Here is a 25,481-nt window from a genome sequence, read left to right as displayed (position 1 = left end):
TTTATGAATGTCATGTCACTTGCAAACTTTCTATTCTGATTTTGACACGATCATATGTTATCTACTTTTCCAGGTTAGTAGACTTCTATTATTAGTTTTCACATGTGTTATGTAGATTTTAAGTATGGGTTTTATTTCCACATATTTCATGGCAGTTGATGTTTTATTGTCAGATGCTCACTTTGCCATATGAAGTTATTTTAATTCATGACTACGCATTCTGGATTTTAGCTACTGAATTTACGGTACTGGTTACCAGTGTACTCTATTAATAGAGCCCTCTATTGTCCTCAGTTATTTGTATAAATACGGGGCATATCCATGCCATCACCAGCGCGTATCGTGTACCCAGATCTATAGATTTTGACGATTATACCTACATCACAGTACTTTTATCCTGTATATGGCTGGCAAGCGTGGCTGTTAATCATGTTAAAATTTTTATTCTTCTTATGTATCACTAAGCCTGTGCCAACTGGATCTAGTTGGTTACACCACCGTGTTTCCGTTTGTAACTATCTGATGATGGGGATGGCCAAAATCGATAATTGTGAATTGTACAATTTATGTGATCAAGACGAACTTTTACAAATAAAGCGGCCTAACGTAATCGCAGACTCATGTACGGACTTCATGCCTTCATTTGCTAAAGTGACCATTATTCTCAGGTCACTTTGCATAAAAAATTTCAAAATACTTAAAATTAGACTTTATCCGGCTCCATAGCCGACGGGTCAGCGCATCTGACTCCTATGCGGAGAACACGACCTCAGTTCCTGGTACTGGCAGTACTTTTCCTCTGTGAGAGAACTGCAACAGTTTCGTAATGTCAACTGAGAAGCTGCTTGACTGAGAAGTAGCGGCTCCAAGGTTGACGACCATTGGGACAGCTGTATCCTGAACCCATCATCTTCCATATTGCATCCTCATGGCAGGACAGGACGGACAATTGGTGTCGCTTCTCAAACTAGTAGGGGTCTGAATACATAAGAATAAACGTCTAAGTTAAACTCATTCCCTACATTCGCATGACGCCACGCGGCAGCGGAGGGCACGTTGCTTGCCGCAACAGCTTGGTCTTTGGGACCTGATCTCCTAGATCTGTTTCATTAGATTTTTTATTATTTATGCATTTGTACATGCGATATATATGTATTTACAACACTTTTGCAGACAAAACAGTGCTTCTACATCTATCCGCATCGATTGATTACAGCAAAAAAAAATCGTATCCCTGTTTGTCGGTAAGACTGCTTCCACAATGTTTAATACAGCGTGGTTTGAGGGAGTCTGTTAAGCGAGAGATCTTTTCTCAGACTAAATAATCCTTATTATGACGTAACCTATCTCTTAGTGGACGAGGGATCGAACGTATATTTATATCAATTGTAATGGGCCAATGTAATGTGCCTACGAATTCTGTAGCACTGGAAAAGCGTCCTTCAACTTTGTTATAATCAATCTGTGTGAGTTCTACATGTAAACGGTCGGTGAAATGGATTTGACCACGCGCCAGTATTATTAATACTTTACAGTAAACGTATTGGAAGAAATTAGTGTGCTGCTTTTACGGGAGTAGAACGATCCTGCCGTTATAAGGGTGATGCAATAACCTGGTGTCAGAGTGATGGCGCCAATATTTTCAAAGCCTGTTGATGCAACGCAGTGGACATGCGTTAATTGATCTGGACGCATGAAGAACGAGTGAAGAGGTTAATTCCGTTTGACACATAGCATGGCTTTGCCCACTATCTGTCGCTCGGGAGAGGGAGGGGGGGTGGGGGGCAGAACAGTGATCTGTCAATATGATAAAATTTTGGGCTCTCTTTTACATCAAAATCATTGTTCTAAGCCCATAAATTCAATGTTCCTAAGTTGTGCCGCTCATAACCTCAGTGATCATTTTTCTCTCGAATCATACATGTTCTTCCCGACGGTTTTCGGTACACCACATACATTGAGTTTTTATTTTGTGTAGTTATCCAAAAGGCATAACGCCTCTTATTATCAATACGAACTTTTTCCTCAGCGGCTGCTGCTGACCTTTGTGTGTTTCAGATGGACATGGATCACTCGTACGGCGTGGGCTGGCAAGTAAGCGAGGCGTTCGAAGCTGCCGTGGACGTCGCCGTCAGGACCTGCAGGAATGGCGAACTATTCGATATCACAATCCACTTCAAAGGTACGCTACCTTAAAACAAGTAATGACTGTATCACACTTCTGAAACTGTGAACTGACATACTGAGAAAAGGGATGTTTTGTTCTCAATCAGAAAAATACCATGATTTTGATATACCACGGAAATTTTATAAAGTTCTTTTTGAGTAACGAAACGAAATAACAAGCAATCAAAAGATAATAATTGCACGAAGTGCCTTACATAGATTATTAGAGGTTGATGTTTGCAAATACATAATTCTTTGTATTATCTATCCTTCAAAATCAACGAGACACTGTTTGATTACATTTATAACATACGTGAAAGTACAGTTTCCTGCGAATTTCTGAAGGATGCATCACTGTCTCTAGGTTTCTCTCCATTATTGTAGCTGAATCCGTTCTCCTTGCATCGGGGTGTGGTACACACATCTTTCTGCCGCCTGACCTTTATGGTAATCCACTGGCCAAAACAACGACTACGAGGTTACTCACCATAACCTTTGAGGAACATCCTTTTGACATTTTTCAGCATCACACAACAAAAACAATAACAACAAATATATTAATATACGTGCCGCCTGTTCTTCCGGACATGTCCGAAATAACAGATACCATTTGGATCTTGCAGCCGTTATGAATCAAGACACAAAGGAGTTAATGGCATTTAGCTGCTAGTGGGCGTTAATTTACATCAGACGAGGCTGGCCACTCATCCCTTCAGTGCAGATGCACACCACACTCGAATTCTTACGGTAGTCGGCGAAACGCCACGAGTAATGAGGGTAATGGGCAGGAGTATTACGTCAGTAGTGTGTGGGTAAGTTGAGAGTCTACATACGACGGGAGACGTGGTAGGTTAGTCCGTGCAGTTGCGATGATCACTACGTCGGGATGGCTTAGTCGTCAGGGCATCTGTATAGTAAGCAGGAAACCTGGGTTCGGTTCGAATCCGAGTCCGACATAAATTTCCAACTTTCCCCAATTGCGTAATTCAATGCTCACTAGTAGCTAAATGTTATTAATTCCTTTGTGTCTTGAAATATAACAACTTCCGAAACTGTAAGAAAAAGCAAACAAATTTACAGGGCCTAGGGAACGATCGTAGAGGATAAGAAGCTGTCTTGAGCACAGAGAAAGCGCTAAGTGCTGTAGTGGTGACAGGCAAGGTTTGGTAAATGTGGGTGGTTGGTTTGCCTACATGTCTTCACCATGGGCCTCACACCACTACTTCCATCGTAGCTGGCCATATTAAAGTACTTTCGAACAGAGCATACAGCAAACTGTGGGCCCACGTAGATGCTCGTGAGCGACAGATACGGAATATTTTGCTGTCAGTATCTGACTTGTGAATATAGAAAAATGAATTTTTCTTCGCCACTCAGAAATAAATGAGTCATCAGACATCTGACTGGTTTGATACGGCCAGCCACGAATCGCCAAAATCATCTCAGAGTTAAATTTGCAAACTACCTCCTCAGTTACTGTATGTAATGGATGTATTCGTATTTCTGTCTCTCTCTTCAGTTCTTACCCACCACAGCTCCATTTAGCACAGTGGAAGTCATTTCCTGATGTGTTAACAGATGCCCTACCATCCTGTCCCTTAATCTCGTCAGAGTTTTCCATATTTTCTGTATTTTCTCTCCTATTCTGTGGAGAACCTTTTCTTTCCTTACCTTATCAGTCCACCTAATTTTCAGCTTTCTTCTCTGCACTACATCTCAAAGACTCCGATTCTCTTGTGCTCCCATTTTCCCACAGTCCATCTCTCTCTACCATACAATACAGAACATTCTCAGAAATTCCTTACTCACCTTAAGACTTATGTTAGATACTAGCAAACCTCTATTGGCCAGGAATCATCTTTTTGCCAGTGCTAGTCGGCTTTTTATGACCTCGATGCTCTTTCCGTCATGGGTTATTTTTCTAAGTAAGGTAACATAATTCCATAACTTTGTCTACTTAGTGATTTTGTATTCTGATGGTAAGTTTCTTACAGTGCTCATTTCTGCTACGTCTCATCGCTTTCGTCTTTCTTCCATTTGCTGTCATTACACATTCTGTACGCACTAGACATTCCATTCATCACATCCTGTAACTCTTCTTCACTTTCACTAAGGATAGCAACGTCGTCCACGAATCTTATCATTGATATTCTTTCTTCCTCAATTTTAATCCCATTTCTGAAATATTCCTTTATTTCCGTCACTTCTTCTCTGACGTATAGATTGAACAGTAGCGGCTAAAGATCTCACCTCTGCCTTCCATTCTTTTTAATCCGAGCACCTCGTTCTCGGCCTTCTGGTTTTATTGTTCCATTTTGGTCCTTGTACATACTGTATATACCTGTCTTTTCCTACAGCTCATCCACATTTTTCTCAGAATTTCGAACTACTTACACATTCTGCATTGTCGAACGATTTTTCCTAGTCGAGAAATCCAACGGGCGTTTCTTGATTTTTCTTCAGTGTTGCTTCTAATATCAAACGCAACGTCAGAACTGCCTCTTTGGCGCATTTCACTTTCTTAAAGCCAAACTGATCGTCATCTAAAATCAATTTTCTTTTCCATTCTTCTGCGTAAAACTTGAATGCATGAGATTTTAAACTGATTAAGCGATACTTCTAGCACTTGTAGCCTCTTGCTATATTCGGAATTGTGTGGATGATGTTTTTCCGAAAGTCTCATACATTCCACACATTAAAATGAATAGTCGCTTAGGTGACAGTTCCCTGATGGCTCCTGTTTCTTTTGTCACGTCATCAGACACGTTTTCCTTGTCGGAGTGGCCTTCAGTGCAATCTTGCCATCTATCTTACCTCTCTCCTGCATTACACAGTATGATTCTCATTGCACTCTTAATGTTACCATCCTTGTTTTTAATTTCACCGAAGGCTGTTTTGAATTTCCTATATGCTGAGTCAGTCCTTCCGACAGTCATTTCTTTTTGATTTCTTCGCATTTTTCGTGCAGCCATTTTGCCTTAGCTTCTTATATTTCATGTTTATTTCGTTCACAAGTTACTTGTATTTATGTATTCCTCAACATTTTTGTAGTTCATTCTTTCGTCGATCAACTGAAGAATATCTTCTGTCACCCATTGGTTCTTCGCAGTTACCTTCCTTGCACCTCTAGTTTCCTTTCCAACTTCTGCGACTGCCATTTTTAGAGATGGCCATTCTTCTCCAGCTCAACTGCCTACTGAACTATTCATTATCTCTTCATTTTTCAGCATTTCCGTATCCTACTTCCCTTCACACTAGTTCTTCCTAACTAGTCTGTTCATCACTACTAAATTGTGATCTAAGTCTATATCTATCCTTACAATCCAATATCTGATTTCTGAATTTCTGCCTCACCCCGTATCCTCTGGCCTCCTCTTGTAACCACTGAACAGAGTATTCACTATTACTAACCAAGTCCATATTCTCCCGTAACCCTTTCTTCTACTCCTAGTCTTAAAACCGCATCTCAGTCCCCCATGACTATTAGATTTTCATTTCCCTTTACGTACTGAATTATCCGTTCAGTATCCCCACCTTTCGTTGGCCATTCAGTCTTTCTCTCATGGTCACCTAACCCTGGTAATCCCCTTCCGGAGATCCGAATGAGGGTATACTCAGGAATCTTTTGCCAGTGGAGAGATTGTCATTACACTTTTTTCAGTTACAAGCAACATGTACTGTACATACAAATCGTCTCTTTAACGCACTATTTTCCATTGCCTTCTGCATTCTCATGCCGTTGACCATTTCTGGTTCTTCCACCATCTAGGAACGATTCACCACCACCTCAATGACATGTGAGTGCCCTGAATCTGTGTCCGCTCTTTCGCCCTCTTTGACAAGGCCGCTGACAGAACGGGGATGACAATTTATGCCGGAAGTCATCAGCGGCCATTACTGGTGATTTCTATTTAAAATTTAAGCACTGTTGAACTTAACCCGGCAGCGAGAATGTTTCGATTACCACACAAAGACGCAAGTCCTAAACCGCCAGTGCACATTTCTGAAATGTACATAGTGTTAAAATATGTATTCCACACTTTTAATGGTGGTAGTTTCGACCGAAACAAGGCAAAAATGGTGAGTAAACTTGTACTCTAGAATTCACACACTAAGAACAATAAATACATGTTCATCTTCGCTATTGCCATAAGTGAGTAGGACCTTACATGATACCAACCAGGTTAACTGGTGCAAGGTATCGCCTGCCAGAGGAGGCACCTTTACAACGATGCCTGGAAATTTCGTTCATGCATGATGGAGCACCAGCTCATTTTTTCTTTTTTTTCGGAATAGTCGTGGACACATCACCTAGATATTTAATGGACAATGGATAAGTCGAGGAGATCCAGTACAGTGCTCATTTCGTCCCTCCGACCTTAGTTCCTTGGTTTCTTGGTTGTGGGGACATTTGAAATCTTTGGTGCGAGCAAGGTACCAATTACACAGGAACGGGTCATCAGCGCTTGCTAACGCATCCGTGATCAGTCTGGTGTTTTCAGAGAGTGCGCGATTCCCTAATATGTCGGTCGAAAGCATTGACACCATATTGAGCACCTCTAAACAGATAGATGTGTTTTCATTACGTGGCAAGGAGGAACAAGTGGTCATAGCTGATAAAGTACACGTTTTAGGATACATGTACATTGAAAATATTTTCTTGCTGTGGTCCATACTATATGTCACCCACTCCTTCTTCGTTTACGAAATTGTCACTTTGCAGCTGTTAATCTTCTAGCACTGAGACTAATACTTCAGTACAAGTTTAATACTATAGGAAAGGATGATATTAGGTAAAGTTTATAAAAGAATTATAGCTTCCGTAAAATTTTTTACACATGTATAAAGTAGCACAATATTCGACTCTTATATCTTCCTTGTCTGTGGATGAAATAGAGATCCTGGGGTTTATATTTCACAGTAAAGAAAAGAAGTTTTTCAAAATGACGGTGTACAATTGTTTATTTCACACTTTTGTTTCATGTTAGAACAACAAAATTTCACAGCGAAAACTCTTTTCCTACTTGTCTACAAGTACGGCTCTCTCATGATGACCACAAATTACAGAGCACGATATCAAGACAAGGAACGATGTTCCTTCACACATACATGTTGCCAGCTACTGAACTGTGCAAAGAACCCGCGCATGGCACACAAGTTATATGCTAGATGTCGACTCAACCACAACTGTAAAGCGACTGAATTGGCGATAATTCTATTTCTGTATATTATAAAATGATCTTCTACAAAAGGTTATGGTTCAAATTAATATTTGTATTGCTTTCCTGCTGTTCAGTAGCGAATAATTTAAACAAAGCTACAGCTTTTAAAGTTTAAAAAATGTAATGACAAAATTAGTGACATAAATTGTTTTAAACAATAATGAAATACAACATTTGTAATTTTTAATTATGCCACTTGTATAAGGAAGTGTGTATTTAGCTTTGCTAATCATTTCAATGTATTTACGAAAAGTTATGTATGATTTTGAAAAAGACAATAATTTTCTATTTATTGAATAAGTAATTTCCGTAAACAAGAAGGTAAATAATATTTTGGCAAATATCTCGTGTATGTGGCATTTTTGGTAACTCATGTAAAGAGGACCCTACAGGATAACTAACTTCCTTAGGTGAAGCGTAACTCACGGAAATATGTATAATATTATAACGTTATTGATAAATTTAGAAAGATAGAAAACGAATTGCGTAGTTTTCAGGCGAAAGTCAGACTAAGCATTACAGAAATGCAGGTTTTTACCGCTAATTTCTATTATCTCAGAAGGTCGTCAGTCTTCTGACTGGTTTGATGCAGCCCGCCACGTTTTCCTCTCCTGTGCCAACCTCTTCATCTGAGAGTAACACTTTCAACATACGTCCTCAATTATTTGTTCGATGTATTCCAGGCACTGCCTTCCTCTACAGTTTTTGCCTTCTACAGGTTCCTCTAGTAGCATGGAAGTGATTCCTTCATTTCTTAATATATGTCCTAATCATCCGGCCCTTCTCCTTGTCAGTATTTTCCACATACTACTTTTCTCTTCGATTCTGCGCAGAACCTCCTCATTCCTTACCTTATCAGTCCACTTAATTTTCAACATTCGTGTGTAGCACCACATCGCAAATGCATCGATTCTCTTCTGTTCCGGTTTTCCCACAATCCATATTTCACTACCATACAATGCTGTGCTCCAGACGTACATTCTCAGAAATATCTTTCTCAAATTAAGCCAATGTTTGACACTTCCGTCATTGGTTATTTTGCTGCCTAGGTATCAGAATTCCTCAACTTCATCTACTTCGTGACCATCAGTCCTGGTAAGTTGCTCACTGTTCTCGTTTCTGTTACTCCTCATTACTTTCGTTGTTCTTCACTTTACTACAAGTCCATATTCTGTATTCATTAAATTGTTCATTCCATTCAACATACCACGTAATTCTTCTACACTTTCACTTAGAATAGCAATGTAATCAGTGAATCATCATTGATATTCTTTCGCCTTCAATTTTAACTCCAATCTTGAACCTTTCTTTTATTTCGATCGTTGCTTCTTCGATGTAAAGATTGAACAGTAAGGGCGAAAGATTACATCCCTTTCTTATATCCATTTTAATCCGAGCTCTTCGATCTTGGTGGTCCACTCTTGTTATTCCGTCTTGGCTCTTGTACATATTGTATATTACCCGTCTCTTCATACAACTTGCGCTTATTTTTCTTAGAATTTCAAATATCTTTCAACGTTTTACATTGTCTAACGCTTTTTCCAGGACAACAAAGCCTATGAACGTGTCTTGATTTTTCTTTGGTCTTGCTTCTATTATCAACTGCAACATCATAATTGCCTCTCTGGTGTCTCTACCTTTCCTAAAGCCAAATTCATCATCTAACATATCTTCAATTTTCTGTTCCATTCTTCTATATATTATTCTTGTCAGCAACTTGGATGCGTGAGCTGATAAGGTGATTGTGCGATAATTCTCGCACCTGTCAACTATTGCAGTCTTCTGAATTATGTGGATGATACTTTTCCGAAAGTCAGATGGTGTGTTGCCAGACTCATACATTCTACACACCAACGTGAATAGTCGATTTGTTTCCACTTCCGCCATTGGTTTTAGAAATTCTGATGCAATGTTATCTATCCCTTCTGCCTTATTTGATCTTAAGTCCTCCAAAGCTCTTTTAAATTCGGATTCTAATACTGGATCGCCTATCTCTTCTAAATCGACTCCTATTTGCTCTTCTATCACATCAGACAAACCTTCCCCCTCACGGAGACCTTCATTGCACTCTTTCCTCCTATCCACTCGCTCCGCTGTATTTAACAGCGGAATTCCCTTTGCGCTATTACTGTCACCACCCTTTCTTTTAATTTCATCGAAGGTTGTTTTGACTTTCCTGTATGGTGAGACTGTCCTCCCGATAACAACTCCTTTTTCGACTTCTTCACATTTTTCATGCAGCCATTTAGTCGTAGCTTGTCTGCACTTTCTATTTATGTCATTCCTCAGCAATTTGTACCTCTACGTTCCTGAATTTCCGTGAACATATTTGAGCTGCCTTCTTTGATCGATCGCCTGAAGTATTTCTTGAGTTTCCCATGGCTGCCTAGCAGTTACCATCTTTGTACCTACGTTCTTATTTGCAACTTCTATGATTGCCTTATTGGGGATGTCCAAACCTCTTCAACTGTACTTCCTGCTGAGCTATTCCTTACTGTTCTTTCTATAACCTTAGAGAACTTCAAGTGTATCTCATCATTCCTTAGTGCTTCCGCATCCTACTTGTTTGCCGTATTGATTCTAGCTGACTAACCTCTTCATCACTACTAAAAAGTGATCTACTAATATATCCGCTCCTGGGTACGCCTTACAATCCATTATCTGATTTTGTATCTTTGTCCTACCACGACGTAATCTAACTAAAATCTTCCCATACACGGTTTTTTACAAGTATTGTGATTCATGAACAGAGTATTCGCAGTTACTAGCTGAAATTTATTACAGACCACATTTATTTTTCTCCTATCTCAACCCCTTTCCCAAGCCCATATTCTCCCGTAACCTTTTCTTCTGCTCCTTCCCCTACATCTGTATTCCAGTCCACCATGATTACAAGACTGTAGTCTGCCTTTACTTACTGTATTACCTTTTCAATATCCTCGTATACGTTCCTCTTTATCTCTTCGCCTTCAGCTTGCGACGTCGACATGTGTACCTGAACTGTCGTTGTCGGTGTTGGTTTGCTATCGATTCTGATAACAACAACCCTATGATTGAACTGGTCATAGTAACATACTCTCAGCCGTACTTTCTTATTCATGACGAATTCTACTCCCATTATCCAATTTTCTGCCGCTTTTTATATCACCCTATACTCGGATGACCAGAAATCCTTGTCTTCTTTCCATTTCCCTTCACTGATCCTTACTATATCTAGATTGAGCCTTTGCATTTTCTAGCTCCCCTACCACGTTGAATCTTCTGACATACCAAGCCCCGACTCGCAGGACGTTATCCTTTCGTTGATTATTATATCTTTTTCTCATGATTACTTTCCCCTTCCGGAGATCCGAATGGGGGACTATTCCGGAGTCTTTTACGAATTGAGAGATCATCATGACACTTTTCAATTACAGGTCACATGTGCTGTGGACACACGTTATGTGTCTCTAAGGCAGTGGCTTCTATTGCCTTCCACATCCTCAGGCCGTTGATCTTTGCTGATTCTTCCGCCCTTAGGACAGGAGAGTGCTCTGAACCTCTGCCTGCTTCACCGCCCTCTTTGATATGGTCTCTGGCAGAATGAGGTTTATAGTAGCTTGGTTTATAATAACTACAACCTATCGTCATAAGAAGTACCTTCCTTAACACCACGTATTTACACGGAATTTATATCCCCCACCCCGGCCATGTACTACGGTTTGTTTTATTATAAATATTCGTGTCTGCTGTTATTATTATATTCTGTGCATAACTTCCGCATCTCAACTTTTTTAACATTGAGAAATTGAGAAGCATAATTAAAACGTCTCAGTTTTGTCTTGAAGGTTCTGTTTTGGCGCTTTACTGCACTGGTTCGCTTCCGTCTTCACTGTAGGTCTGTACCAATACCAGTGAAGAGCCGTAAGAAACGGAATATTTTGCAGACCAAGTTAGTTTCCGTAGCTATCGTTATAACCAGTGTTTTCGTTCAGGCTCACCAGTGTGTTTTCAAAATGGGTTTAGCCCGTGTATTGTTAGAAATTCCTGCGCATTTTGAGACGAATGATAAGTCTGTGGATTCCGACGCTCCTAAGATGCCCGTGAGCAAAGGTAGGTCAGAATTTCATTGGCATACCTCATCAATTCCGGTCACAAAGTAGCGGCAGACACAGCAGCTTGGATGTCTCATCGTCGTGCTTGCCGCGTTGTTTTCCAAGTTGAGATGTAATTTTCTTCCGTAGGTCCGGGAGACCCGGCGCCGCGTGACGAATACCCCATGTTCAGAATACCGGCCAGACACGACTCCGCCTTAGGGGGCAGCGGCAACGAGACGGCGTCGTGGCAGGACGCGGCGCGCCTCTGCCGACAGCGGCGCTCCCACCTGGCGGTCGTCAACACCATGGAGGACCTCGCCGCACTCACCGGCTCTCTCGACCACCGGTCGAGGGCCTACATCGGAATTCGAAACCACAAGGGAGCCCTCATCGATCAATACGGTGACCTTCCAGCACTTTCAGTTCTATGCTCCGCACAGCTCTTACTGTAACGACTACCTTACCGCCCGTTGCTACACGCGCGTGGACTGTAATGGCCTGCAGAGATTTTGTTTACTTTACGTCTATGGCCAAAAACATTTTGTTAACAGATTACGGGTTTCGGTCTTTAATGACCATCATCAGATCTGTTTCATAAAAACAAAGTCCTAATATACTGCAGCCATAGTGGTATCGTCAAATGTTAAATGCGGAATCAGCACCAACATCGTCAAATACATATAAATAACATCACGTGACTGACAACATGACTCGTGCATGTGATGTTATTTATATGTATTTGACGATGCTGGTGCTGATTCCGCATTTAAGATTTGACGATACCACTGTGGCTGCAGTACATTAGGACTTTGTTTTTATGATACAGATCTGATGATGGTCATTAAAGACCGAAACCGGTAATCTATTAACAAAAAGTTTGTGGCCATAGACGTAAATTAAAGGAAACTTATTAGATATACGTGTCACTGTTTCTTCGCGACGATGTCGCAGCTTGTGATTTTTTATATTGTTCACAAATTGCTACAACGTCTGAGCTTTTCAAGCTAATTAAGGTCATGTTAGCATGGTCTTTTCTGAATAAACTTCTATTTCCATAGCAACTTTCATCCCCTGACAAAAATTTCGTTATATCAAACCAAGAAGTGAAATACCAGTTTTCTTAAATTTAGCTTTAAATTTTTTAATGTAATTAAATATTTTCTTAAAAATTTTCATCCCCTATTGTACTCCCTTAAAGGCTGAATTTCCAGAAACACTGAAACTCATTCCTTTTTTTTCTGATTTCTAACCGGGAAGTGAAATATCAATTATGAAAGATGTAGCGCTAAAATCATTTAGTAGTTCTTTAGTAAGTATTGTTTTAAAAACAACTTTCATTCACTATTTTACCCCTTAGTGGTTGAATTTCCAAAAACGCTGAAACATGGATTTGTTTAGTTCTGACCGGGAAAGCAAATACAAATTTTCATAGGTCTAGCTCCAAAATTAACTGCGACATTTTTCAAAAAACGCTTGATCCCCTATTTCACGCTCTTAGGGTTCGAATTATGAAAAAAACTTTTTAAACGACGCTTACAGTATAAGATCCATCCCTTCTCCAAATTTCAAGTTCCTGTCCTTAAGCGTGTGCCTGGGCAATGACGAGTCAGTCAGTCAGGGAGGGCATCGCCTTTTACATCGATACTGAGAAAAATAAGACATCAAGTAATGTACAGGGGATGGACAAAAATAAGGAAACACCGCGATAAATGCATGCTTGAACACTCGTAGATGCATATGATAGCCAAGCCTGCACGATACGGTTTTGATTTGACCCAGAACAGCACCACTTGTTCAGTGTTCTCATTACGTTGCAATTAGTGTCAGTCGCGCTCAGAACAACGTTCTGTGTATCACAAAAGTGAATTCGAGTGTGGAAAAATTATTCATGCTATTATAGTAAGTCCATCCGTAATAGTTTCACCAGAGGTGTTCCACGCCTCAAAGGGCACCCTGTCGAAGTTTTATACCACATACAGAAAAAGCGGAAAAAGTACCATCCATTAAGTCACTAGGGGGTCGGAAGTGTTTACTGAGTGATTGTGACAGGCGCTTATTGGAGAGGATTATGATGAAAAATAAGAGGAGGACAGCTGTAGGTCACTGCAGAACTGAATGTCCCACTCGCTAACGCTGTCAACAACAAAACAACCCGAAGGGTGCAAGCAGAGCTGGAATTCCAAAATAACTCATTAGTGATGAAAATATTAAAATGGTGCCGAGGCCATAAAATCTGGACTATGGAGCAATTGAATAAAGCCATTTCGTCAAATAAATCTTGTTGCACACTGATTCCATATTCTGACCGAATTTACGTCCAAACGAGTGACACATGTCGGGGATTCGGTGATGATTTGGGCAGCCGTATTGTGGTATTCCATGTTCTACGCGATTACTCTGCAAGGTAGCCGTAATGACGAGTATTATGTGATCACTTAAGCACATGAGATCCGTCCCATGGGACACTGCTTAGTCCCCAGTGGTGATGCTGCTTTCCAAGACGACAAGTTTCCAGTTCACACAGTTCGAATTGTCCAGGTTCTGGTTTTGTGAACACGAGGATGAATTGTCACATTGTGGTCTCGCCTGAAATTCCGTCTATTTTGCAGAAGGAATGGTGTAATATTCCTTGAAAACCATAAGGGCTTTTATTTATCCATTGAGAGAAAACTGGAAGTAGTTTTGATGTCAACAGGTTTCCTGTGCCGTATTAGGAATGGTAATATGTTGTTTCAACACTTTTTTTCATCCTCCTGTACGTGTAATGGTAAAATCTTGTGAGTTCTCAGGCCGCGTCAGTATTCTGTTCCAACTATTTCAATACTCAACATTTCGAACCCTGCTATTTCCTTCACGTTTCGACTGGATGGCTGACCACTGCCGAAAGGAAGTCAACTGAACACGTTCAGCCCTTTACTTATTTGTTTCGTTTTACTTGAGTTTGTTTGTATATTTATCTTTTTGACTTATTTACAAAATTTGATACTATACTATAGCACATAAATAAATTAAAAATAACGTTACTGTAGCCCTGCGTCACTATAAATGCTAACAAAATTAGTGATAAATCAACTCATTTCATTAATAACGACTTTCGACTATAGCACTATCAAGACTAACGTAGAACAGCTAGAACATTATTTTTAACTTATTTCTGTTCCATAATAATATCAAATTTTGTAAGTGCTTAAAAAATACTTCTGAATTGCAAAAGGAGTGCCTGACTGCCTCCACACTGCTTTGGCTAACGAACTGACGTGCGGCTGTGACAAAGTGAGAGTGCTATTTAAAAAGTAAGATTCGATCTGTCGCGAAATGAAAAATGTTTTATTTGAACAGTTAGATACACCTTCCAGCTAATACATACAGTCGCTGCTACGGCTGAAACATTTGTCGTAGTATTGTACCAACTTTCCAAAGATCTCGTCACAGAATGTTGCTGCTTTCTGCCAATACTCTGATCTGTAGAGCGTGCTGTCTGTGCCAAAATGTTGTCTTCATAACCATCGGTCCATGTGAATGGAGACGAAACTCTGAGGAAGCCAAGACCAGGCTGTATGCTGGGTTATTAAACACTTCTAATCGAAAACGCTGCAGCAGCGTGTTCATTGCCACTACAGTGTCCGGCGGCCGAGAATTGTCATGAAGAAGGAAATGCATGGCAGCTACACTGTGTGGGTTGCGTAAAATCGGGCGAAATTACTCAAAGGCACTCACACTCAGCGGCAGACACTATTTCATAGGCATCTTTACGTGTTAACAGTGGGCTCCGATGTGAAAAGAGCGGCGTGACGCGAACGACGGGCGTGCTAGGCACACCGTACTACTCATCTATGCAAAGCTTCATCGGATTTTGAGAGTGGTTTCCATTTCGCGATTGATCGAACCTTTCTTTCCGAACAGCCCTCGTTCATATCGACGTAACTTGAGGGACCAGAAGACAACGCGTTAAAGTGCACGAACGCCACAAAATGTCAAATCAGCGGTAACAGAGCACAGAGAGGGGTATGGCCAGGTTGTGCATTTGGAGAACATACGAGTGCCAGGCAGGGAAAGTAATATTTACAGAAGGAAAGTCTGAGACAGTTGAACTATCGAAGAATGAGTACAATTTCAATAGAGATGACGGCTACAGGCTTCTGTCTTCGTTCTTACTTACTATCACGGAAATAAGTAGCCAGACACGGCGAGAGAGGAACATAAGCGATTACTGAGGCTGCACAACAACAATAATATTTCAGATTCATTCTCTGTGTCTGCCGTCAGCACTTCCCGATTGACGACGGCACATCGAAAGCAGCCTTAAGATTTTACTCAGCAACTCATCCGCAAAAGCGTGGGGAAAGCCGCCTTTTACGAGGGAAAGCGACACTGTCTTTGGACAGCAGCCATCTAGGAAGACCAGTTAAATCCTGAAGAATATCCCAGCAGAGGGATCGGAATGTCGAGTGTTGAAGTAGTTGGAAAAGAAATGACTTGCCTAACGTTTTACCATCAGTGACAAAGGCCACGGAAGCCTGTAAGCTTATTTATTTTCGCGCTACTATTTAATCTAGCAAGCATGGTACTAAGGCCATTCCCTGGTGCATACCCGTCAAAATTGTGTACTTGAGAGATTACCAGTTGATAGGGTAACGTCAGACTTACATGGGTAAGCGACTTGGCTACTGTGACTCTTGAGAGTGTAACGACAATTCCACGAGGGTAACCTCGTAATTCTATTCATGCTTCGTAACTTCCAGTACATCCTACGAGTTGTTAAATATGTTGTGGACTGAGGGAACTCACATTATTGTACAATAAGGTGAGGCAAGGGTCAGTGGGTTTCCTAACACACACAGTCACACTATCTCCACTCCACATTTACCAAGCTCAGACAAGCATTTAGAAGGTTTCTGTTTGACAACCTATAACTGCTATTCTCATCAACAAATGTTTATGGTCACTAACTTTCCCTCAGAACTCTTAATTATGCCTTTGTACTTAACTGGAGCAGCATGTTGTCAGTTCCCGCATATCACACATATATCAGTATTGGCTACCTTTCACTACCTGCGCAAGGCAAAGAAAAGCACAAAAAATGGCTCTGAGCACTATGGGACTTAACTACTGAGGTCATCAGTCCCCTAGAACTTAGAACTACTTAAACCTAACTAACCTAAGGACATCACACACATCCATGCCCGAGGCAGGATTCGAACCTGCGACCGTAGCGGTCACGCGGTTCCAAACTGACGCGCTTGGAACCGCACGGCCACACCGGCCGGCAAAGAAAAGCGTAAATGTGCCTGCGCATCTTGCAATGCATTGAATATAAATTTTAGCCTTGACGTGTGCTATGCTGTGGATAAGTGTGTGGGGAGGCAAATAGCCGAGGAATCGATTTTCAGGGTGTTTCATTTGGGGTTGTTGATTTCATCTGCGATCCTGGAGACCATATGATCGCGGCATCGACGCCCGGTTTGGCATTTAAATTTTCCATTCTGCCTTTGGTTAGTCTTTACCCTTTATTGCTGTGAATGTATGTCAGGAACGATACGTAGTTCCAGATTCACATAAAACTAAAGGTCTCCTTTCCCCAGTAGGATAATAGGAATATCTTAAAGACGTCGAAGTGGCGTCCAGTCGAAAGAACTTGCTAATAGGTGACTGAAAATCCCTCTTTATGGACTCCCAGCCAATCGTGCCACACGAGTTTACTTTAGGGTGTTTTAGGTAAGGGTGTTTTCCTCTGATCCGTGGTAAGTGGATGCTCTGTTTGTAGACATGTTCGGTTAGATTGGGGAAGGAATCGTTGTACTTCCGCATACAAAGCTGGTCGGAATGCACAAACAAACTAGATTCGGTGTGACACGGATATTGACTCACAATAAAGCGTATTTACCCAGCGAATACGGCAACATTTGGCGGTGGTCGGTGAATCTCGACTCGATGCCAATGAAGTAGCCACGGCGTATACCGTCAGTCATCCTTGTGCAAGAGCTCCAGGAACCATTACGTTCTCAAGTGCGGAACAACTAATTTGGGGGACAATTAGTTTCAGAAGCCGCAGCGGTAATAGACGTAGAGCAGTGTGAAGCGTGGTTATGAAAGTGTTCGTTTTAATCGAAATTGACCAAGATGTTAATGTCAACTCAAGAGAAGTTTCTACAGTCATTCGTAATTCGAGTGTTGAATAGTACATCGTCACAAGGTTCCCCGGTACCACTCTGGCATTGATGCAGGAGCTGAGTGGGAACGATTTCAATATGGGATTTATTTTCTGCGAATGGGCCACGAATAGTTTCACTCTGAACTTTTTTTGTTCTCTGATGAATCCACGTTCACAAAATATGGTGAAGTGGACCGTAATAATACATATTACTGGTCCACAAATTATCAGAAGTGGATATGTCATGTAAATCGTCAAAAGAGGTTGCCCCCTTAATGTGAGGTGTTGAATCCTTGGAGATGGAACCATCGATCCACACTACCTCTCATACATTCTGACACGTGTGATAAATCGACCTCCCACCATCTACTGTTTAGGTGCTCTATTTGAAAGTTACGTCCAGACGTTAGAGGCTGTATGTGGATTATGTGGATGCAACACAATTGTCACCCAGACCACTTTTTGGGTGATGTAAGGCTAGAACAGGACTACGGATATCCTGGAGGATGACTAGGACACCATGATCCTCAGGAGTGGCACGCACGCTCATCCGATTTCACACCTGTCGATTCTTTTTTATGGGGTATTCTAAAAATCGTGTTTATGACACAGAATCCATAACCCAAAATAGCTGCAAACAGCGCATAGAGGAAGCTTATTGCAGCGTGACACCAGCATCTTTGCACCTCGTCCACAGGTCGTTTAGAAGTATCACTGAAGTGTGCATTCAGCAATAGGCGCACTTGTTTAAACACATCACTTAAATTAAAATCTATTTGGAAACAGCCAGATTTGTTTAGCATGTTTGCCCCCAAAACTCTGAACGTTTCTAGCTCCCCAGATAAAAGTGACAGAAATTTAAGTTCATTTTTCACATCTGGTTTAAATACATCAGATATTTGGGAGAAAAAATAATGTTCTACTTAAAAACATATTACGTGTCGCTACAACTCTCTGGAAAGTAGCAAAATAAACAACTTTCATAACAGCGTAGAACATGAGACCTTTCTCATGTTAACCTATCCAGATAAATATTCCTTTCATTTACTATTTTGTCGGTTACAGAGAAACGCATGTGAAATACCCTGTATAAACAGGAATCAATGCGTCGAGTGTGAACGACAGAAGCACTGGGATCAAAGTTTTACCATTTGCATGCCGTAATAAAGTGTAGTGATTTTTAAGACGCCTTTATTCAAGGATAGCATTATAGTAAATTGGAAATTTTTTGGTATAGCCGAGAAAACTGTGTAATTAAAGTTGAAAATGTGAACACTGAGTTTATCCCGCTGCATAAAATGTTCACAAAACTTGCGAGAGTGTAGCCGGGTGAAATCTCTCGGCTTTAACAAAGTGGAAAATGCTTCTGGTGAATGTTTATATGTCGCTCCACGATTCACAGTACAAGTTATAATACTGCAGCTTCCTTTGTTGAAATCTGCCTGCATAGGAAGAATTCATCATTGTAATGAAACAATAGAAATCAGTGGTCGCACTCCGAAATTCAAGAGTTCTTTTTTCCTGCATTGTTTTAGAGAGTGGAACGGAAGAGAAACAGTGGGTTAGTGTTTCGATGTACATGTAGAATACGGTGAAGATGTGATCTAGTATTCGTTGGGAGGAAATGAAGTATTCATTCATCTACAGCATTGAACATTAGATGCTGACGATTGACTGAGACAACAGCAGAGCGTTTTCAGTAACCATCAAACTTCACTCTGTAAATACTTGCCGGTGCCTACCAATCTAGTTGTCTATCAAGTGTTAAATAAAGTGAATTAATTTAGAAACGAGATGAATTTATTAGAACATATGAGGTTCAAGTATGGAAATACAAATTCATTTCCTAATCACTTGAAAAACCTAACGTCGATTTACGAGACTGCCTGACTCTTCGAGTATTACATTAAGGCCAAGTTCTCATTCAAATGAGCAAATTTTTTTGAGACAATGAAGAGATCTACAAAGGATCTAATCGGGGATTATGATTGATCGTAATATGATTTTATATTTGCAATAAAAAAGAACAACATAGTGCCCGTAATTATGGTCTGATCAAGGACCTGGGAGTCTGAAGTACGCATACTGCGTGCAGTGTAGCCCCTCAGCAGTTATCTGAAGTAAAAAAAGGGATAACATCAGTCAATGAAATAACCTTTAATTTGAAGGTTTGCTGGTAACTCGATTTCTTTGGTTTGTGTTCGCTCTTTACAGCTCTACAAAAAGTTGTAAACGTTAACAAATTTCATACATTATAGGTATAAGCTCTCAAGAAAAACTTCTTTTTTAGGAGTCAAAGGTATAAGTTAATAGACTGAACAGCTTTTATTTCATGCTGCACGCAGGCACATCGTTTCTCGACAAAAACCTGTTTAAAATGTAGGGTAAACTTTTATGTATATTATTAGTTCTGTCTGCATAAAAACTACGTGTCGCTGAACACAAATCTGAAGGTACATTTTCAAATCTTAAAATGGCTAATCGAATGTGGCGGACTAAAATTACGTTTTGATAAAATTTTTACCAAAAAAAGTGTTTTGGTTACTTGGGTTTAGCCTGCAATACCAGGACCGTATATAGAATTGTTCCTGAAGCGAAATTCCCTCGTTGTTCTTGGCGAGAAAAGCCGATCTGCTTAGCTGGATTTGCTGCATTCGGCAGCCTGCACAAGTTGTTAAAAAACGTTTTCGACCCAGCATTCTAAGCATATATAGCCTTCAAAAATGCAATAAAAATTCTAAATTTTCGTCAATTTTGAATTAGAACCTGGCCTTAAATGATTCACGTTGGTATCATTGAGAAGTTTTGTCTCTTCAAAGACTGCTTTCTAATACGACATACACGTATAGATTCACATAGCAGTGGAATTTAATTGCACCATTCGCGTCTTGAAATTTTCTAGTTTTAACTATAGAAAGTTCAAGATGAAAATATCGGTACCACCTCATTGCTTAGCATACAGGCATCACAAAAAAGTGCAATGTGATCACAAGGGTTCTTTTTCACTCTCTCACGTGTGAGCGAGGCTGAATGACGTGAGACGGAATACCCCTTTCACTTCGTGAACGCTTCTAAATATCGAAATGTGGTTTTCGGCAAGCGATAGTAATGTAAGAGGCATGTAAAACGTATTTTGTTAGGTCATCAAGTGTCTGAACTCTTGTATCGATTAAGACATTGGAGCTAGCATAATTTTTTATAAAAATTATATATTTTCTTTAGTGTTATCCGAAATTGCTTGAAAAGACGAGTACAGTGATATAATCTTGTTAATGTTAGGCTGTAACTCTTCGCAAGAGAATCAAAGGTAAGTCAGCCGGAATCGCCTGTTGCGTTGTAAACACGCTCATGCCAGGGCTACGTAGTTGTATCAAGCCTGTCGACTGTTTATTGTCTGCACTGCAGAACTAGCAGAAAATATGTCGTCTATCGGCAGGTCATTTCAGTTTCTATATTCCTTGTCGGACAATACTACGTTTTCCCAATGTGTCCTCTGTACCGTCGAACCAACGTCTACGAACCACGGTTATGTAAATTTACGTAACATGTGCTACTGCGCTACTGAAAATCCACGCTGGCTTCGACAGGTACTAATACAACAACGACCAGCAACGACTGTGAATCGTAATCCTTTGGTGCGGTATCGTAAGAAATTCCATTGTGGGACCTTACTCCATCCCTTGGATGTTAACTGGAAATACGGGCACTGCGTTGTCCATGGTGAGCGGTAATGCCTGAGACTTGGTATTCTCGGCACACTTTCGACACTGTAAATCTCGGAATATTGAATTCCCTAACGATTTCCGAAACGGAACACCCCAGGCGTCCGTATTCAGAGTCTGTTAATTGCCGTCGTGCGGCCATAGACACGTCAGTCATCTTTTACGTGAACCAACTAAGAACAAATGACTCCTCTGACATTGCACTGCAGTTTTATACTTTGTGTATGTGATACTACGGCCATCTGCATATGTGCACACCACTATTCCATGACTTTTGTCATCTCAGCGTATAAAAAATTTATTTCATATAGTACACATGCACGTCATCGACGGATATCTAAATGATCAGAGTTACAATTCTCCATTGGAGGTAGAACGATTACCAGAGTACATTAGTGTTGTTCGTGTTCAGTGTTGTTATCAGACCTGCTAGGATATAAAAGAGGTGTGATTAGCGCCAAATCACTGATCAAGAGGATGCATTCTCGTGTGAGACGGTGTTATCAGTACGTGAAAGTGTGAACCTCGAGTGGATGCTTGAATCAAGCTGTATCCAGATTTGTGGCGTATTCAGAGGTGATAGTGACCTGGATGAGAATGTGGGGACAGGCGTACTGGCCGTCAAGGTTGCAGCAGACCACATATGACCACTACATGGGAGGTGCACCAACCGCATTGTGGCTTCTTCACATCTGTGTCAGTCAACTGAGAACAAATGTGTTATCCTGCACCATCAGCTGGTGACAGCAGCAGCCAGACTGGGGAACTGGTGCCCCAAACGCAGGCTATCGTTAACACGAAAACACAGACAGCTGTGTTTAGAGTGGGCTGTGGCGAAAGTACTGACTGCCGATAAATTACATCACATCGTGTTCAGCGATTAATTTGCGTTCAGCATTTTTCCGAATTACCACTGTCAGCGAGTATATTAGCGACCTGGGGGAACCCTATTCTTCCGCCGTTTTGGAGGGGCATAGTGGGATTAATCGTGTCATGGCGGTGAGAAGAGCCATCTCGTATGTCTTAAAGTCACGACTGGTAGTGATTAAGGAAACTCGGTCGGCAATACGATATGTAACTGACATTCTATGGCTTCATGTGTTACATGTTATCTGACAGAAACGTAGGCCATTTTTAAACAGGACTACAAATGTCATGTGTCTCTGTGAACTGCGAGCGAAAAGTTGACATACTCCCAAAATAGTCCCCAATAGCATATGTTTTACATATATCATAATGTCTGCCCCAATGCCAATATCTAAGATGCCAAGGATCACTGGCAGCAGTTTGTCATCGTTCCTATAGAGAGTATACTACGATCCCATGACACCTTTCCCAAATCAATCAACACATGCAAGCAGGCCAGAAGGGGGCAATGACACATTTATAGAGGTCTGGTCCCAGACTCCTGAGAGAGTAGGGAGGGATGCGATGGTGAGGTCCTAATTACGTTCAAGAGAACCAAGAAAACATCATTGACAACAATACATCTATTAGGCAGAAATACAGGATTGTCTTTCGAAGCGCCCTGTCTCAGCCAGGAGGGCGGAGTGGTACCAAGTCAGCAGCAGAGCACTGGCGTCGGTTGGCGGCTGTGACTTCACGGGCAGCCGCTGACCCGTGGAATCCGGCGATATCCAGACCTGCTTATCGATCTCCAATGTGCTCTCGATAACGGCAGTTCGTGTGCATTCTTCTACACAGAATGGGCAAACCGTCGACTGTCATGTTCTGTGAAGAAGTGTGGATGTCCAACACATTGTCGTCAACTCTTGGTTCCATCATCCTTCAGCCACTTTCCTTTGATGCATGGTACAGCAGAACAAGAAAGGTCAAACTGCATCGCAATTTCCGGGATGCTCGTTCCAAGGCCTCGGGCCATAAGAATCAGTATTTTGTAAAAGTTTCTTCCGTCAGTGCATTTCTCCATCTGCGGCCAGTGCCGCAACTTTGCACCAAGATTTTGGTGGCTTGTGCTTTTAAATAGAATGAAGCATTGTGTAGTACAGAAAGAGAAATCGCACAACAAACTACAGTTCACCATTATAATAAGCTATAAATTTATTCGAACATGACCTTCACGAAGTAAAAATCACTCACGGATTAGGCCATAGGCCTCTTTCGACCAGAAGACTGCAGTATACAAGGCACTATGAGGAGCGATCTATGATAGTGGGACATGTGATCAGCATATAGCCAATCCCTCACGTCGTTATTACCAGCAGATGAATCCTGACGATGTCGCTGCTTCATTATTCAAGTACTTTATTATTTGACTTCACGAGGCTGATTGGACCTCGATCCAGACTTCCCTCCCACAGAAAAGTCCGAGAAGGAACCAGGAACCAAAGGTGTGTCATCCAGCATCGAAGTCAGATGACCCTAACATTTATTTTTATTGTTATTATTTTTTTTTAATTTTACGTGAGCGGTCGCATTAACCACCGCCTTTGTCTAGATTTAAAAATTATACATAAATGCTACGCTAATGACAAAGAGGAAAATGTACTGTACAATTTGAACAGGAAAAATGTCACTGTAGTTTTTACTTATGCGACACTACAATTTTTCTGATTTTATTTACTTATTTATATAAGTCAGTGTCCTGACGTTGTGATTAGGATACTGAACATAATAAATTGCAATACAAAATGAAAACCGTGTGACAGCCCTGTATTTTCTTTGCAAATAATATAAAACAGAATAAAACCAAACTCAGGGTGCCCTTCCGGTAATAACCATTCGTCTGTGGAGGCAGTCTCATGACATACAATACAGTTTGAATGGCATTATTGTTAATCATGGTCAGTGGGTTATGGGCATCTCATATAAGTAGTTAATAAACCACCGATTAGATAAAATGTCTTCCATAACAGAAAATAGCTTGTATGTGACCCACCTTACCTCAAAGTTTTTCGCAGAGCTTCTGAAAGATTATGTAGTAGTCAAAAGTGTGGATGTGGAAATTAAAACGATATCAGCTGTCATCAAATGTGACTGTGTTATTTCCTCTGTCTGCAGGCTCTCCAGTGGATGTCGACAGCACTTTGATGGTACAGCCACCCTCGCCGGATTTCGACGTCTGCTACGTGGCTGATCGTAGCTTCATGATGTACCCGGAGCCCTGCGAGTCCAAGGTCAGCTACGTCTGCGAAAGGCGCTTCGCTTGAGAGCTGTTGAGCACGTCGCTCATCTGGATACACTTATACACATGTGTCGACTCAGTGATAGGGCTTTCGAGATAACCATTACCCAATAGTTTGCTTAAATTGGTGTGTATTTTTAAATTTAGTGAATAAAATAATAACTTCAGGATCGATGGAATATAAATCAGTAAATAAATAGACATGCAGTTATGAAATGATTCTTTCTCCTTACATTATTTGAATAGATTCCTTCTTCGAGTATGTATCCTATGCAGTACTTTCCTTTCATAATGATCTCAGATGAAGTGTATGTCCAACAAAACGCCAATCCAGGGGGTCGGCATGCTTCGCTGATTCGCAAAAACTATCCATAAATTAATAATTATTTTGGATAATGATTTGTAACCACAGTGATAGGACATATTGTGCATTACCTTTGAAGACCCCTGCGGCAGTTGACTCCGTATGGATTCCGTAAGACAAATAGCTCGTTCTCAAATCATTATGTCCTGTTTAAAGCAGTGGCTAACTCTACTGAACGTTTTCTTCAGTAACACTCAGCATTAAAATTGGAGAAAACACAGAATGACAATGGATTATTCAAATAAGTTTGGTACAAATAATCTTCAAATGGTTCAAATGGCTCTGAGCACTATGGGACTTAACAGCTGAGGTCATCAGTCCCCTAGAACTTAGAACTACTTAAACGTAACTAACCTAAGGATATGAGACATATCCATGCGCGAGGCAGGATTCGAACCTGCGACCGTAGCTGTCGCGCGGTTCCAGACTGAAGCGCCTAGAACCGCTCGGCCACACCGGCCGGCAATAATCTTCAACACTGACGTTATTAGTGAATATTAATAGCTCAAAACTATCCAGAAACTCAACATACATGGGTCTCATACCCATTTGAAGGCCAGCTTGTCTGTGATGGGTCAATTAATTTTGTGGCTTACAGTATTCGAGCCATTTCAAGCATACTTGACATGTGCATA

General features: G+C 40.9%; 1 protein-coding gene across 1 annotated transcript in view; it reads left to right on the top strand.

Annotated features, from left to right (window-relative positions):
- The window catches only part of LOC126455688 (uncharacterized), a 45,290-nt gene extending 20,592 nt beyond the window's left edge, over positions 1-24,698 (top strand). Inside the window, exons 3-5 of the mRNA XM_050091453.1 lie at positions 2,059-2,182; positions 11,612-11,866; positions 24,359-24,698. Coding sequence (XP_049947410.1) covers positions 2,059-2,182; positions 11,612-11,866; positions 24,359-24,507 — 528 coding nt within the window. The 3' untranslated portion in view covers positions 24,508-24,698. The remainder of the gene's footprint in view (positions 1-2,058; positions 2,183-11,611; positions 11,867-24,358) is intronic.
- The last annotated feature ends 783 nt before the right edge of the window (positions 24,699-25,481 follow it).

This window comes from Schistocerca serialis, chromosome 2, assembly GCF_023864345.2.
Source record: "Schistocerca serialis cubense isolate TAMUIC-IGC-003099 chromosome 2, iqSchSeri2.2, whole genome shotgun sequence".
In the NCBI taxonomy this organism is placed as follows: domain Eukaryota; kingdom Metazoa; phylum Arthropoda; class Insecta; order Orthoptera; family Acrididae; genus Schistocerca; species Schistocerca serialis.
The sequence above is the reverse complement of the archived record's forward strand: the minus strand, read 5'-3'. Positions and strand labels throughout refer to the sequence as shown.